This window comes from Pholcus phalangioides, unplaced genomic scaffold (assembly GCF_987345545.1).
Source record: "Pholcus phalangioides strain wild (caught in Gottingen) unplaced genomic scaffold, Ppha-v1.0 ptg000012l_1, whole genome shotgun sequence".
Taxonomy (NCBI): Eukaryota; Metazoa; Arthropoda; class Arachnida; order Araneae; family Pholcidae; genus Pholcus; species Pholcus phalangioides.
In genome coordinates, this window is record NW_028301605.1 from 2,090,970 (window position 1) to 2,106,563 (window position 15,594).

Sequence of the window (15,594 nt, forward strand, 5' to 3'; positions counted from 1 at the left end):
GATCTCCCCTGTAAAAAGTCTTGCCACAGAGAGCAACAGACCTACAAACAGTACAAATGTAATTACATCATAACACATCACTCACTTCACTTCTGAAATAAGTAATTCAGTTACGATAAATAATTGTTTTAGTGAATACACAAATATAAAAAAAAGGAGTTCCTCCGGGCTCTATTTTAGGTCCGATTCTTTTCATCATTTTCTTTAATGATTTTTGTACGTTGAAACTCTTCGGTAAAATAATAACATACTCGGATGATTCCGTGATTCTCTATTCCTGTACTGATGTACATTCACTTAAAAGACAGGTTGAACACGATCTTCTAATAATCAATGATTGGTTCAATAATAACGATATGAAATGGAATCTCCGAAAAACTAAATTTATTTATTATAGCTTGATTGGGGATAGCAATTCAGACATAGTATTCAAATCACATCTTACAGATCGCTCAAGAAATGATTGCAACTGTCCTAATGTAGAGTTTTTTCTTGGAAATATCTTGGAATCCAGTTAGACTCAAATTTGAAATGGAAATCTCATGTTGCTATACTAACCAAAAAACTTAGATATTTTCCCTACAGGTTCTATCATCTTCATAAAATTGTCCATCCTTCCTTTTTACGAACATTATACTATGCATGGATACAATCTTCATTACAATATGGAATAACAACCTGGGGATGTGATTACAAAACCAACCTACTTCCAATCATAACCTCTCAAAATAGATTTTTTAAAGTTGAAAATTATTCGGTTTTGACTTCTGGTGCTACCGTCAAAGACATCTTGGATTTACGACACTTAGTTGTCTACAAATCGATATTGACACTTCACAAAAATAAGCATATATGTTTTCCTAAAAAATTCATTTCTTTGGTAAAATATTTGAAATCTCTTTACATAGAAAAGAGAGAGAGAGAGAGAGAGATATTTAAAAACACTTCGTCTATTTAGCTCCCAAAATTTACAAAGCCTTGCCATTCGAATTAACAAATATAGCTTCGTATTCTAAATTTAAAAAGGAATTATTTAATTACATTGTTGCTATCACTAAGATTGAATACTATTTTTAAATGTATATCACGGGACTATGCGAATACGGTACTTGAATTAAAATTGATGCTTTATGTTTATGACTATTATTAACATGTACATTATATATGACTGTGAAAATTGTTTTGACTATGGTCATTAATTTTGTTGATTGGTTGTCAGTACGGGCATAATTACTCCTCAACAACTCATATATATCGATTCACTTGCATATGTTTAGATATATCACATTTTACATCATATTGTATTGTGTTTTTGAATGAATTTGATTGAATAAAGTTTGGTTCCTAAAAAAAAGGTTTGCATTCTCAAAAATGTAGATGGCCGCACTGAAAAATCAAACACAACACTATATACGCACTCAAAAGACTGTCAGGTACGCACACACACACAGTTACACTTCCAGCACAGCTCACTAGGTAGTAAATTGTCCATAGATGGTGATAGACCTGAGTTGTGCTCGGTTGAAAGTAAGTACTAACATCATGCTTACTAGTACGCACTGTTTTGTCACTGGTAAGAAGTTCTAACTTTTAATCTCTTCTGTGATTGTGCCGTACTCAAATGATCTAGTGCACAGTTTCCCAAGCTTTTCATTCTGTCATCTCCATCTGCTTTTTCCCAAAATTTTTCATTTCATCACTCCCAACTCAAATGAACCCATAGGATTCTATGTTAAATCCATAGCTTCTATCTCCTCCCCTTCCCCGGACCATTCCATCACCCACAAGGGGGCAATGTTGCCCACTTTGGGAAACACTGGCCTAGCCATTCGAACTTGAATGGTAAGGTGATTTCAACTAAAGACATGGACTACCCGACAGATTAGCGAGATCTTTAACTGAGGTTTGCTACAGATACCCCCTCCCCCATGGTTTATCATTTCCAAATCCTTTCGCTTTTAATGATTAAAATTGGTGATTATGAAGCTGCCATTTGGAAAATATTCATTTCGACAGACCTGGATTCAAATTATGTGAATTACTCATATGGGAGCATAGCTTTTGAAAATTGGTTTAAAACAGTCCAATCAGTTATCATATAAATGAAGAAGCTTTTCTAAATAGTTTGTGTCTCTAGAACCCAGGTTGCTTGTTTGATAAGCCTGGGTCATTACAGAGTAAAACTGTACCACGGGATAAGTGGGTTAAATTTCCATGTATTTTTTTCAATAATTTCAGGGTTTTTTTTACACATATGAGCATGAAAATGAAACAATGAACACAAACTTGAGGAAAAAAAATTTTCATACTTACATCACCTCGTACTAAATTCAGGTGTGGCATAGAGGCTGCCCCACACATACTCTCGTTTTCAAATGTCGATGACCTCCCATATTTTTTCAGGTATTTGGCAGGATATGAAATCTCAGAACTTGGGCTTCCTGTGTCTTCAAAATACAAAAAAAAAAAAGTGTCATAAGCTTGCATATGAAACTTGGAAACACATTCACGATTAAAAATGGAAAGAAAAGTATGAACAGTATATAAGCTAATGCATATTATCACAGTGCAATGGTATTATCTGAAAAAAAAAATAGTTTCATTTTCACCAGAAATACATATCATTAGCCGGTAATTTGAATGCTGGAATTTTTTACTGACTTCCTATGAAATCAACATGCCAATTCAATATGTTCAAGAAAGTATATTGTGTAGGTATAATGATTTAACCCTTAAATGCGTAGCTTTGCATATGTGCAAAGGGTTCTTTAAACATTCGTTAATACAGCCAGTTTGAAGATAAAAATTCAGAATTGACCTTGCACATAAGTTGGGGCAATTTTCTTTCCATTTTATATCTTGAATTTGCTGATAGATGTCCCAATCACGACGGTAACTCTTTGTTTGTTGCAAAGCATGCGTCTGTGATTTGTTTAAAAAAAATTCAAATAAAACATTTTATATCGAAGTTTGCAATCCACATTTTTTTCCTCACTATAGTTTGAATTTTAAAGAAGGTAGTTATGCATGAATGTAATATTACTTCAATACATTTATTTTATGGGTGATTTTGAAGGCTATATATGGTCTCTTAAAGGTTCTATTTGAGCAATACAATTCAAGATAGATATTTTAAAATGATTTTTCAGGCTTTCTATATAGCCTATAGGCCTACGTGACATTACAGGGGTGCAAGCGCCCCTCATCTATTTCGGAGCAGCAAATTTCATTTTTTGGAGCAGAAATTTGAAAATGGAGCAGAACTAAAAACGAACTATATCTGCAATATAAGGATTAATTTTTCTGTGAAATGCCAAAAGTTTTGCCAAAAATGGTTGAAACAAATAATTCTAAATAAATTTCCTTCACAAATTAAAATCCATTTAAATTTTTTCTGAATTATCTTATCTGTCACTACTAAAACATGCATTACTGAAATGACGAATAAAAATCATGAGACTCTTTTCAAATTAAGCAACATGCATACCAGGGGCGTAGCCAGAAATTTCGTTCGTGGGGGTGGGGGGACCAAATTGACAGAACAATGGATTTGGCCATCTTTTTCCCTTTTCTCGGTCATTTTCTCACATTTCGGGGGGGGGGAATGATTTTTTCCGTGTCTCGGAAAGAACGCGTCCAGTGAACAAAATTTTCATGCTTCTTTTTCCTAAATTCCTGGTATTTGACGCACTACAGTGCATTAGCGGTATCGCCGCGAACCAGAAACAAGAATTGGCGCAAATGCGCAGGGATTCCGCGCCTTGGCGCACCATGTAGCAAGAGAACCGTTTCGGCGCAGTTTGGCGCAGCTCTTGCACCCCTGCATTAACTATGATAAAAATTATCAACTTGAAAAAAAAAAGAGCATTTAAGGGGTAAGTCATGAGAGCCTACATAAAAGCTACGGTGAAAAATCCTATGGAACAATAAATCCTTTATAAAAATATATTTCTATGGTCCATTGAGTACCGTTATACAGGAGCTTCACTGCATTATGAATAGCAGTGGTTCTCAAAAAAGTGCCTGTCTTCTAGGGGGTGACAAGTTGGCGATATTGATGCATGCTTGTTCTGTGTTTTGAAGTGGGCACATTCTTCCTATTGATAAGTCCTCCATAAAACCACTTTACTGATCTCTACAAATGTCCCACTGATCCTTCAAGTGATCTGGAAATGTGTCTGGGCCGCTCAAATGTTCTAGAAATGTGCAGCAGGCCACTTAAGCGCTTTGGAACTGAGTCATGTGTCACTCAAATGATCTGAAAGTACGCTGTGGATCACTTAAATAATCTAGGAATGTCCTGTGGGTAACTTGAGTCATGTAGAACTGCAATGCGGTCCACTTAAGCGTTCCAAAACTGTGCCACATGCCACATATGGGATCTCAATGTGCAACAGACTGCTTACTAAATGTTCTGGAACTGTGCTGTGGGTCACTCAAGTGATCTATAAATGTGTGTCTCTCTCTCTCACGAGTCACTTAAGTCATCTGTAAATGTGCCACAGGCCTACTTGAGTGATCTGAAAATATACCATGGTCCTACTTGAGTGATCTGAAAACATGCCACAGGCCTACTTGAGTGATCTGAAAACGTGCCACGAGCCACTTAAGCGATCTGTAAATGTGGTGCTTAGTTCATTTTTATAAAATTAGATTTGAATTTTTTGCAGATTTTTTCTTATTTATGGTATTTCGAACATATTGGCAACCACACGTAAATGTACGGCCTAAAATAAAATTTTTTGCAGAAAAAGTAAAGAGAAATGTAATCATTGATTGTGTTACCTTAAATAGCAACAATGAGCAATTATTCAACAAATTGAATTTATTCACGAAAAAAAAAAGAGGCAAATGCTTTTATTAAATGTCTTTCTCCCAGTTACTTTTTTTTTAACAACATGTGATTGAAAATTATTTTCACTTCACATATTTCAGTTCAAAGGCTTCTATTATTTCTGAAAATCCCATGTTTTCAACATGCATAGTTTTTTTTATGAGTGTTGCAAAACGTTTAAAAACACGTCTTTCTCTTGGCATTAGGTAACCAGAAGGAAGGTTTAATCATAGGTTGTGGGGGATGGGAATTTAAAAAAAAAAAATCCAGATTTTTGGGTAGCGACATCAAGCTGCTTTAATCTATGAATGTTTCATTTAAGAAGCTTTGCTTTGTAAATGTCTCTTGTGCTCTAGCAAAACAAAGAACAAGTAGAAGTTTGTTGTCCCTATAAAATTGATGAAAAAAGGAACAAGAAACAAAAGAAAAAATTGAATTGACATATATAAAAAAAAAATTGTTCAGAGTATCAGTGTTTGTCCAAATGAAAATGAGCAACAAAAATAGACGGAACATGTTGCGTGTGTCAAGCATAAATATCAAGTTAGTGCTGAAATAGGCAAAATGCCACATCAGATTTGCCTAAATCTTAACATGGTCAAATCAATTTTTTTCGCTATGGATTTTTAACGAACTTTACTCTGCTGACTATATTTTATTTATCAGCATCTAAAGTGTCCCCAAGAATTTTTGTGATTTTTTTGGTTGATATATAATTTTGATAATTTTTTGGAGAATTACCCATCTATATGCCTGTTATCAGGGTTGGCAAGGTTTTACCGCAGTGGAAAAAACCATGGTGGAAAACTGCCCTGGCAAAAATTCATAGAGTTAAAAATATTAATTTAGGATTTATTAGAATTTATAATTATTTATTTATAGAATTGAAACAGATAAAGTCTTATAATTATAATTTTTGATAACAAATCTAGATACACTGTTGCTGTCCACTGCAATTTTTTCAAACTTGTTGGGAAATGAAAACATTAGTGTCTATGGACCAAAGCAACATTTCGCCGTTGTGGTGGTCAAGTGGTCATCATGGGCAGAGATAAGGCGTGGGAGGGGGCATTCCCCCCCAGCGTCACAGGTGGAGTCGACTGATCTAATGTATATATGAGCTGACATCATCATCATCGTACCCCCCCCCAGCAATAATGACCTTGCCCCCCCCCCCAGATTTCCAAGTCAATCTCCGCCTATGGTGGTCATAATGACGGACTCGCATCGCGAGGATCCGGGTTCGAACTCCACAGTCGCCATAGTGGTGGTCGGCTGAAATTGGTTTCCTGTGGTTCCAACTTCGAGGCGCAAATGCGAGCCGATCTCCTCATTAAAAAGTCTCTACACAGAGAGCAACAGGCCTACAACGATTAATTATTCAATCATTACACTTCACTCATAGTTAGAAAAACTGGTGGCAGATGGCAGCACTACACATAACAAGAATTACATGGAAACAAACTTAACGTCAGGTTTCACTACACATACATGCATATTCCCGCATGTACCAATTTGTTAAGAGATTCCACAGAGGAATATGGACGAGGTACGTGTGTGGTTTAGTAGTGCAAGATTTCCCTACAGGCTGCAGCCAAGGATCCCGAGGTCTGTGCAGTGAGCCTCAAAAATCTCTCAACTGTTTACTTACTTCTTTTTGAGAAATTGCTCAAAAATCAAATTTTAACATATTAAAGTAAGAAGTTTAGAATTTTATTATCTCACATTACAAATGTTTAAAATGTTTTAGGTAATTTTAAACATGTTTCCTATTAAGTACATAAAATACCATATAATTACCTATCAAAAAACAGTGACAACTCGAGTTAGACATATAACGGCCCCATTACCTTCAATAGCATAGGGCCTCATCAAACCTAAATCCAGCCCTACTTTAAATTTATGTGTCTCAACGTAATTAGTTAGTCAGAAATATAGCTTTGTGATAAAAAAAAACTTGTCTTTCTTAATTTCATTTCACAGCACTTTACAGTTAACCTTTGAGTGTTTTAAAACTTATGTCCAGTGTTTAATATTTCCTGTGATTATCTAAGTGAATTTTCAAGCATACCAAAATCGGCAAGTGATGTGGCAGGTACAAGCTGCAAAAAGAAATATTATGCTTTGAAGTCCTTCTACTGCGAGAAACAGATTGCCTACATCACAAAGGGCGATTCCATTATTTACCTTTGGGTAAAGTGACTGCGCATCAAGAATAGCACATTAGCAACTGTGTTTTCTTGTTCGGTGTCTTCAGAACTATTTAGGCCTCCTGAAAGCACTGTTACGGCACACTCAATGACATCGTCTCATAACAGAGTTTCTGTTACATAAACCATGGCCCTTGAAAAAAGTGGGGCTGACATGGCTCCTACCAGGTAAATTTTTTTTCACACAATAAATCCACTAAATAGCGGCCCATGAAAAATCTGGAGAGGGGCTCACTAAAGTTCCTGGCCTAGGGCCCGTGCTGCAAAATGTAGAAGCAGTGACATAAATATTGGGTGCTCAAGCAACCACAGTATTCTGCAGAAGGGATCGAGCACTCCAGAATTTATTCATGCATCAAGCTATAGCCAAAAATGCACAGGTATAAAACATTTCTGACAGCCTCAACTGGGAAGTATACTGTGATTCTGCAGGGTCTCAAGGCAGAATATAAATCTTTCGCCATGAAATTAAATTTGTTGCGCAAACTCAAATCCTTAATTTTCGCATTAATTTCAGTAATTTCAAGACATTTCATGAAATTACAAAAAATAAAAATTGTTGCCAAAGAAACACGAGTGTGTTCTCCGTGCTTAAAGAAAAGGTATCAAAAGTGCACTGCTTCCGCTACTTTCTGACAAACCTTCGTGATATTGTCTATGGTCTTCCTTTCCGAAGGATGAGGAGTCTGTCCTCTTGAAAAATTGTCTTGAAGTGTCATCAAAATGACAAATTTAAAAATGCATACAGAATTTTCCACACAATGAACTCAAGGTTCAAAGCACATGTTTGTTATTGATGAGACAGCGAAAATGACTACCAAACCACACCTTGTCTATATTCCTCTGTGGAACCTCTAATGAATTGGTGCATGTTCATGTTGGAATGACCATGTACATGTAGTGAATCTGACATGAAGTTTGTTTCTGTGTAATGCTTGCTACGTGTAGTGCTGCCATCTGATTTTCCTAACTATGAGTGAAGTGTAATGATTGTATCATTGTAGGCTTGTTGCTCTCTGTGGCGAGACTTTTAAACGGGGAGATCGGGCAGCATTTGCACCTCGAAGTTAGGAACCAACAGCAGAAATGACTTAGTGATGAGAAACTGATTTGCACCAGGACATCATACCAGCAACTCGGGAGAAAGTATTCTTTCCCCCCCCCCCCAATTGAAATGGACCCTCTTCAAAGGGGCGGGGGGCATTCCAAAACTCTTTTTGTGGTAGTACCATTATATATGTGACAATTTTTTACCAGTGTCAAGTTAAGGAGAAAAAATATTTTACTTTGTTCTATTTTTATCAGAAAAGAAATATATTTGGCTAGTCCCCAATTTTATTTTGATTTGTCAAGACCAGGACAACTTTCTTGAAAGCGAAGCGGTTTATCTACTTTTTTCAAAGATATTAAACATTTGGTAGACATATGACAAATCTATACTCACTTTTCTGTAATCTGAACTTTTTGAAAACGGTAGAGGGAGATAGGAAAGATGATATGTGCCGTGATTCTGGTACAGCATGATGAGGATTCATAGACACCTTAGACATCTGAGGCTTTGGCTGTAGGCTGCTGAATTTCAATCCTGGGTCCATTCCACTGGACAAGTTAGTTATGCTCTGAGACAAAGCTGTGGCTGATAACGTACTTCTGATTGAACTGCATCTTGAACTTGACTGGGAACCGCTGAAACCATTCGCCGGACGCAATTCCAACTCAAAACTCCGACTACCAAAATCTTCTGTTTCAGGTTGATCAATATGATCGCTATTGAATGAATGATGGTCTGATGTATTAGGCTCGTTAATGTGCTGCGAAAGCTTAGTCAAATCGTCGACTAGAGTCGGCTCGCTGATAGCTCTTGTCACTTTGTTTGGCACGTTGAACACAACTTCAGAATCTTTCTTTACAGTTACAGAATCTTTGACACTATTACATGTTTCTGGAACTACGTTATCACCATCGCTGACCCACAGGTGCACAGAAGAGCGATGTGAAGTCTCAGGAGATGAACTTTTATTTACATTCGAACGCTGTCGTTCTTTAACGCTGGTGGACTTATCATTTATTTCTATGTCAACATACAAAGAGAATTGGGAGGAAGAATCTTCTAAATTACTACTTGTTGGATTTATATCACAGATTTCTCTAGATGGACTGCCTTGCATACTATCCACGCTGTATGTATCTTCCATCGTTTCGTGGTTGGACGGCACGAAAGAAATGTTTGAAGAGAGCTGTCTATGGCTTGGGGTCTCGTTTGTCAAACCGCAACTGGGTTCAACATTTGGATCACACATGTAAAGGTTATCACAGTCCGAAGCTAAATTTTCTGTGCTTTCCACAGAGATTCCTTCATCAACAGGTAGGGTGTAAGTCTCGTTCATTAATGTAGGACTACTGTCACACTCATTATTATGACTTGAATCATTTGCCAGCTTCTCATTGTAATTTATGTTGATTTTCTCTAAACACAACATAACAGCTTGCACACTATTGGTACTATCGTATTCCATGAACGCTGCCAAACCTTGACCATTCATGATGCTTTTGAAGAGTGCTAGCACATGTTCCTTGGCATTTTGAGACAAATTACTGGATGACATGGCATCAAGAAGATCGGTCATGCCTTCTTTGTTGAGGTATTGGAGAAACCTTTTTATAACATCTATGTTTTCTTCTTTGTTAGACTGAAGATTCTTGACAACTTTGTCATGGGATACAGATTGACTAGCGTTTTTTCTGTTCTTTGATTCAACACAATTTTCATCTTCATCTGCAGTCAGGCAATCACCGGCATCAACAGTGTCACTGCCGTAGTCACTGTGACTGCTTCCATAAGTGCTACCGTTATTACTGTTGTTCCCATTGTTATCCACCTGAGTCGCTGATGGCATGTTCTTCATCAGTTGCTGCAGTTCGTTTTCTAAAATCTGCCATGCAGCGATGTAATTAATTTCGCTTTCCATATTATTTTTCTCCGCATCTAACGAAACTTCAGAAACTTCAGGAGCGTTCGTGTCAAGTGGAATGGATTTGGCGATTTCCGCGGGGGCAGATATATTACATTGATGTTCCTCGGCAGAATTCGAAATATTTGATTCTGCAGTCTTATTTTCATTGGAAAAGTCGAGATGATTGGATGAAGCCAAATCGTTCTTTAATTCTTTGCGGGCATCACTTTCATCAAGATTATCAGAATTCTCAGTGACTTGCGCACATCCAGCATCAGTTCTTTCCAGCAAAGGACTAGGTGCAACATCTATAGAGCTCAATAACGCAGCCCTACTGATTTTATGATATTTATCATCTTCATCAAAGTCACTGATTGATGTGTTGTCATACTGATCAACATCATCCGGATATCGAGACGGATCATTTCCAATAAGTCCTGAAGTGAAGTATTTTTCCAGACACGATGACTGCAACGGTGACGGCTCGATATTATCTCCCCCAAGTGAACCAGATGCTTCGGATAACGAATCACTATACAAAGTACTTTCATCATCATCATCGTCCACACCATCACGATCTTTCCCCTTCTTGAGATTTTTACTATTGTTCACGATATCCCAGCTGAAATATTTTTCTAGCTTTGATGCGGGACCCCGATTTGTTGGAGTAGCAGTCCTAGACTCTCTCTCACTCTCCTCACAGCTCTCTTCAATGATAGTATGCAATGCATATGGTTGAGCCAAACCATTATTAACAGGTGACCTCCGGCATTTCATTTCTTCATCCGACGAACCATCACTCAAAGCTGCATCTTCATCATCTAGATCATCGAAATACATCTCTTCATTATCACATCCATAGATATTACCATTCCCGAGATAATCGTTCAGTGTCAATAATTCGGGGCACGAATCTAAACCAACATCCGCACCATCCCTCGGATCATTACCACTACCACCGTTACGATACATCGATTCAGAACTTGAAAACTTATGTCTTGACGGCTGGCTATTTTCGAAAGCACTCTCAAAGTAAAATTCCAAATTGGACTTCTCAGGTCTATCATAACTTTCAGATGACTTGGAAAGTTCGGCTTTAGATGCCGCTATGAGACTGTTAAGCTCTTCTGTGGACACCGTCGGAGACTTGAAATCACTGAACGCATCTACACCATCCGAATCAACTAAAGTCACATCACGCATGTGCCACAGACCATCTTCCACATGATTCATGTTCAACTGGGCTTTCGGTTTAGATTTCACCACTGGTATATCCACTGCACCACTGGTATCACCATTCACTTTTACACCACTGGCCACATTATCACCGCACATCGATGACGACGGCGACGCCATCGAAACACTTTCACCACTGCTGTCACTTTTGTTGGCATCCATCCCATCCAAGGCACTGTTTACGCCACGGCTGTCACTGTCACCAGTGGCGTCACCAGCACCAGCAGCACCGGAATCGAAGAACTTCTTCAGCTTCGCAATCTTACCGCGATTATTGGATCTAGCGCCATCATCCAAAGACATTTCACCACCTCGGAGAAATAAATCTAATCCTCCATTACCTCCGGAAACGAAATCGCAACTCGCAGTCGTAAACAAAAGACCGAGACGGCTGTGACCGCTGCGAGAAGTTACGAGCGCCGACGGGGAGAAAAGGAGGAGGAAGTCGCCTCGAGAGCCGTAATAACCATCAAACAAATCCAAAAAAATCCGATAATTAGTCCGATTAACTGGTCTCGTTGATCCACCAGTAAGAAGCAGACCCGCGATCGAGGACCGATGATCAGAGCACCGCAACAGTCCGTGCTCGACTGAGCGTTGAACAGCTGCTGCAGCCCCGACGCTACCAGCAGCGTAGGAAAGGCGGGGAAGGCCGCATCTTTCTACGAATAACGCCGCTTCCCCGCAACCAGTTTTCGACGTAACGCATGCAGATTGTGTGTCAATAACTTCAGTTTCCGGAGCAGAGTCGGGAGCGTGGCGTTTTGTAAGGCCGAAGAACGCGCCCGACTTCGGCGGCGGTGGTGGTAAAAGCGATTGTAGTAGGTTTCCCCTCTTTCCTCTCAGAGCGTTATTAATTGTGTCAGAGGTTTCCTCTCTTCTCTCCTCCTCCTCCTTCCCCCGTGACATTGCAGTAGTGATAATGCGGTTCGGAATTCCATCGCTATTGTGCGATCCTTCGAAGGCTGGAGCGTAACTGGAGGAAGAGGCTCGGTTGAAGGTGAAACGTGCTGCCCGACACTTTCCTTTCGGTGTAGACGGGCCCTTGCTGATGATCTTCCTTCCGCTTAATTTTAGGTGTGAATCAACAGTCGATGACGTTGAACGGTTGGGATGAAACAAGCTGTTCGTGAAGTCACCGACGTCAATTTCCTCAGGGACTTGAGCGTATTTAGTAACCAGAGCGTTGTTGGAGTTAGTAATTCTCAGCAATGACGAAGAGCGTCGCTTCAAACGCTTCAGCCTTTTTTTAGACATTAACCGTATTGCAGATCCTCCTTCACCAATCATTGGGAATGCCCCGCTTACAAAATTACATCCAGCACCATGATCTATCATGTAAGATTCATTATCATTCCGACAGCCAATTTTTGAACTACATACAATGTCGGTTATTTTCATTTTCCCAACAAGAAATGTAGGCTCGTCAGACTCGCAAGAGGATTGGGATTCACCACTACTTTGGTCCATCACGTAAGATTCGTCATTCCGACAGCCCATCGTAGGAGAACCGCATACATTGTTGGTTACTTTCTTTCTCCCAACGAGATATGCAGACCCACAAGGGGATTGGGATTCACAACACCTAGCACCTTGGTCTATCACATAAGGTTCGTCATTCCGACTGGCTATGTTAGGAAAATCAGATATACCGTTGGTTACTTTCGTTTTCCCAACGAGAAATGCAGACTTGTCAGACTCACGAGTGGATTGGGATTCCCCACTTACGCCAGATTCGATAAGGATGTTATAATTACCGATTAACGATTCGAAACAAGGTCCATTTCCACGGTTATGAGTGAAATGTTCCGAGGAATCCCAATTTTCGCGTAAACTAGGCGATCCGATCGGATTACCAGAAGCAAAAACAAATGGATAAGGTACTTCAAACATCGAAGATGTTGTTTGCGGTAGGAAACCATTTCGAGATGGGACGTTGAATACGATTGTAGGCCCGAGGGTGTTCCCAGAATATGATGGGAATATTTTTATTTCCATATCAATGAGGCTGAAGTAAGGGAATCGTATACATTTCCTTTCGAGACTCTGATGCTCGGCTGAGCTGAACGGATTCCCAGGATTATTACTACTACTACTATCATTGTAATTAGATCGTTCTTCCGTTAATCCGAGCTCATCTCCAGGATCTTCAATGGAAACCGAACATTGGTCGTGTTTTCTGTTTGTTCTACCATTTGCATTTAATGCTTTAAAGCTCTTTGAGAGAGAATGTTTTCGACGACAAAAAAAATTGTCGATCACTGGGCCAGAAGAATGCAAAGTGCCGTCTTGCTCTAGTTGCTGACTCAAATTAAAAAATACACTACTACCACCACCACCACGTGCAGTGGATTCCTTTCGTGTGACGACGACGGGCTCCATTGTAACATGTTTCTGTTTTTCCTGAATGGTCGTATTTAGAATCATCGCTTTGGTGAGCGTTTCATCGTGCGGATCATTACCAGCGATCGTATTCTGGAAATGGAGCTCATTGCTGCTACTGCGACTCTGCTGAATACCAAATGCTTTCTCACGAGCTTTCGAAGCCGCCGATTCTTTATCTGGCGGTTCGATCGTTTTCGGGCATTCATAGAGTTTGGTGAACTCGTTTCTTTCCACAAAGCTCGATTGACCCGCCACTATACTACTAGATGAGTTTTCGGGCACTTTCCCCAACGCCGTTGTCCGTTTCCAATGACCGTCTCCAAATACCCCAGGCTCAAATGACAATAAAGATCGGCAATCTCCATAACGCTCGAGAAACCGATTTCCATTTGAGTAGTAGAAAATATGGGTTAATGCCCTCAGAGCCTCGACGAATTTGTCTAGTAAGCAGCCGCGATGAAATGTCATACCGGGAGGAATGGAGCAAACTAGTTTCGTATTTTTCAACGGTCCGGCATTCGTAATAAGGCTACCGACCTTGCTCAGTAGTAATGAATCAGACGTCGTCGTACTCGGATAATGATCTTCGTACAAGTCCTCGAAATAGCCAGATTCCGTATTGAAATTCGATTCTTCGACTCCGCTTATTTCTGGCAGCTGTCCAACGCAGGACGATTCGCTTTCTGTGCTTGTCTGGGAGAAATTCCATTTCCCGCTGTCCACCGAGATGTCTCGGGATTTCAACTGCTTCACTAGAGACTTATAATCCAATGATGTCGAAGAACTATCTAGACCTTGACAAGAATTCTCTAGACTGTCTATGTAAGAGTTTTCCGAACTGTGGGAACTGCTTAAGTAGACGAGCCTGTAATCATTTTTATCAGGGACTTTGATCTCGAGATCTAATGCACAAAGACTGTGAAGATCTATGTCTTCGTAGTAGAACCAACGATCCCTCATCATGTCTCTAGCTAGATCTTCCTCCAGTTTCCGGACCCGAAACTCTACGAAATCTCTGTGGAATCTATCCGGATCAGGATCGGAATCCAGGAGGATTTCGGGAAGGGAAACGCTTCGTGAACCGAAAGGAGCAAAGTCTCCAGTGTCTGCCAGAAACACATTCCTCTTAATATTCAAATGTAACCCTCTATCCTTGGCTACGCAACCGTCTCTTGTGGAGAACCTACTATGAGGGTCGTTGCGATGAAATCGCCAGTATTCATATTTTCTCAATGGACTTGTTCGTTGTTGTTGCACTGTAGATTCGGTGTTTTCGGTATTGGCATTCGGTGACATTTTGATCGATGGGGGTGGTTCATGTCCGTTTTCTTCGCGTTCGGATCTTTCTCGATGGTGCTCGGAGTAGTCTTTGGGATGCTCTCTTTTCTTCGATAAACTATCTCCTGAGACATCGTCTTCTATAAGTAAAAAATGATTTCTCGAAATACTGTTGGTAGATGAGTGTCTAAGGATGGTGTCATTATCATCTTCATGTTCTTCTTTGATCTGAGCCTTTGCCCGTCTCCAACTTCGTCTGTAAGTTCCTGCAATGGAAATGTTTTATCGTGAATTTATATCACTTTGAAGAGACAGTAATAAGTTTTTATATTTTCATTGAACATAACCATGATTCAACCCGCTAGTGAACATAGTGGTACAGTCCTGCAAGAACAAGATGAGACTTGGATTCGTCACGTCAGACGATCCTATTCACTTCTAGGAGAAACCAAATATGAAAGCTCAGATGCTGACGAGCGATTCTCGATGCACAACCGCTTCATCTAAAAGAAAAAAGAATAGAACTGTCCGACGCGACGCGTAGCCAAATCTCATCTAGAGGTTGGAGCACTATACTACCTCAAACACTGATGTTTGTGTCCGATTTCGTGTTAACGGGTTTCGATCTCCCTCAAATACCTCAGCTAAACCTCCCATTCAAGCTGTATTTAAGAATTTACATTACACCAGTCTGAGA

At 39.6% G+C, this 15,594-nt stretch overlaps 1 protein-coding gene across 2 annotated transcripts in view; it reads right to left on the reverse strand.

The window, feature by feature from the left end:
• The window catches only part of LOC149079131 (uncharacterized), a 115,778-nt gene that overhangs the window by 13,221 nt on the left and 86,963 nt on the right, over window positions 1-15,594 (reverse strand). For both annotated transcript variants that reach the window (XM_089240011.1, XM_089240012.1), the window contains 2 exons: window positions 8,489-15,163; window positions 2,314-2,447 (listed from right to left, as the gene is read on the reverse strand). In XM_089240011.1, the coding sequence (XP_089096137.1) occupies window positions 2,314-2,447; window positions 8,489-15,163 (6,809 nt within the window). The remainder of the gene's footprint in view (window positions 1-2,313; window positions 2,448-8,488; window positions 15,164-15,594) is intronic.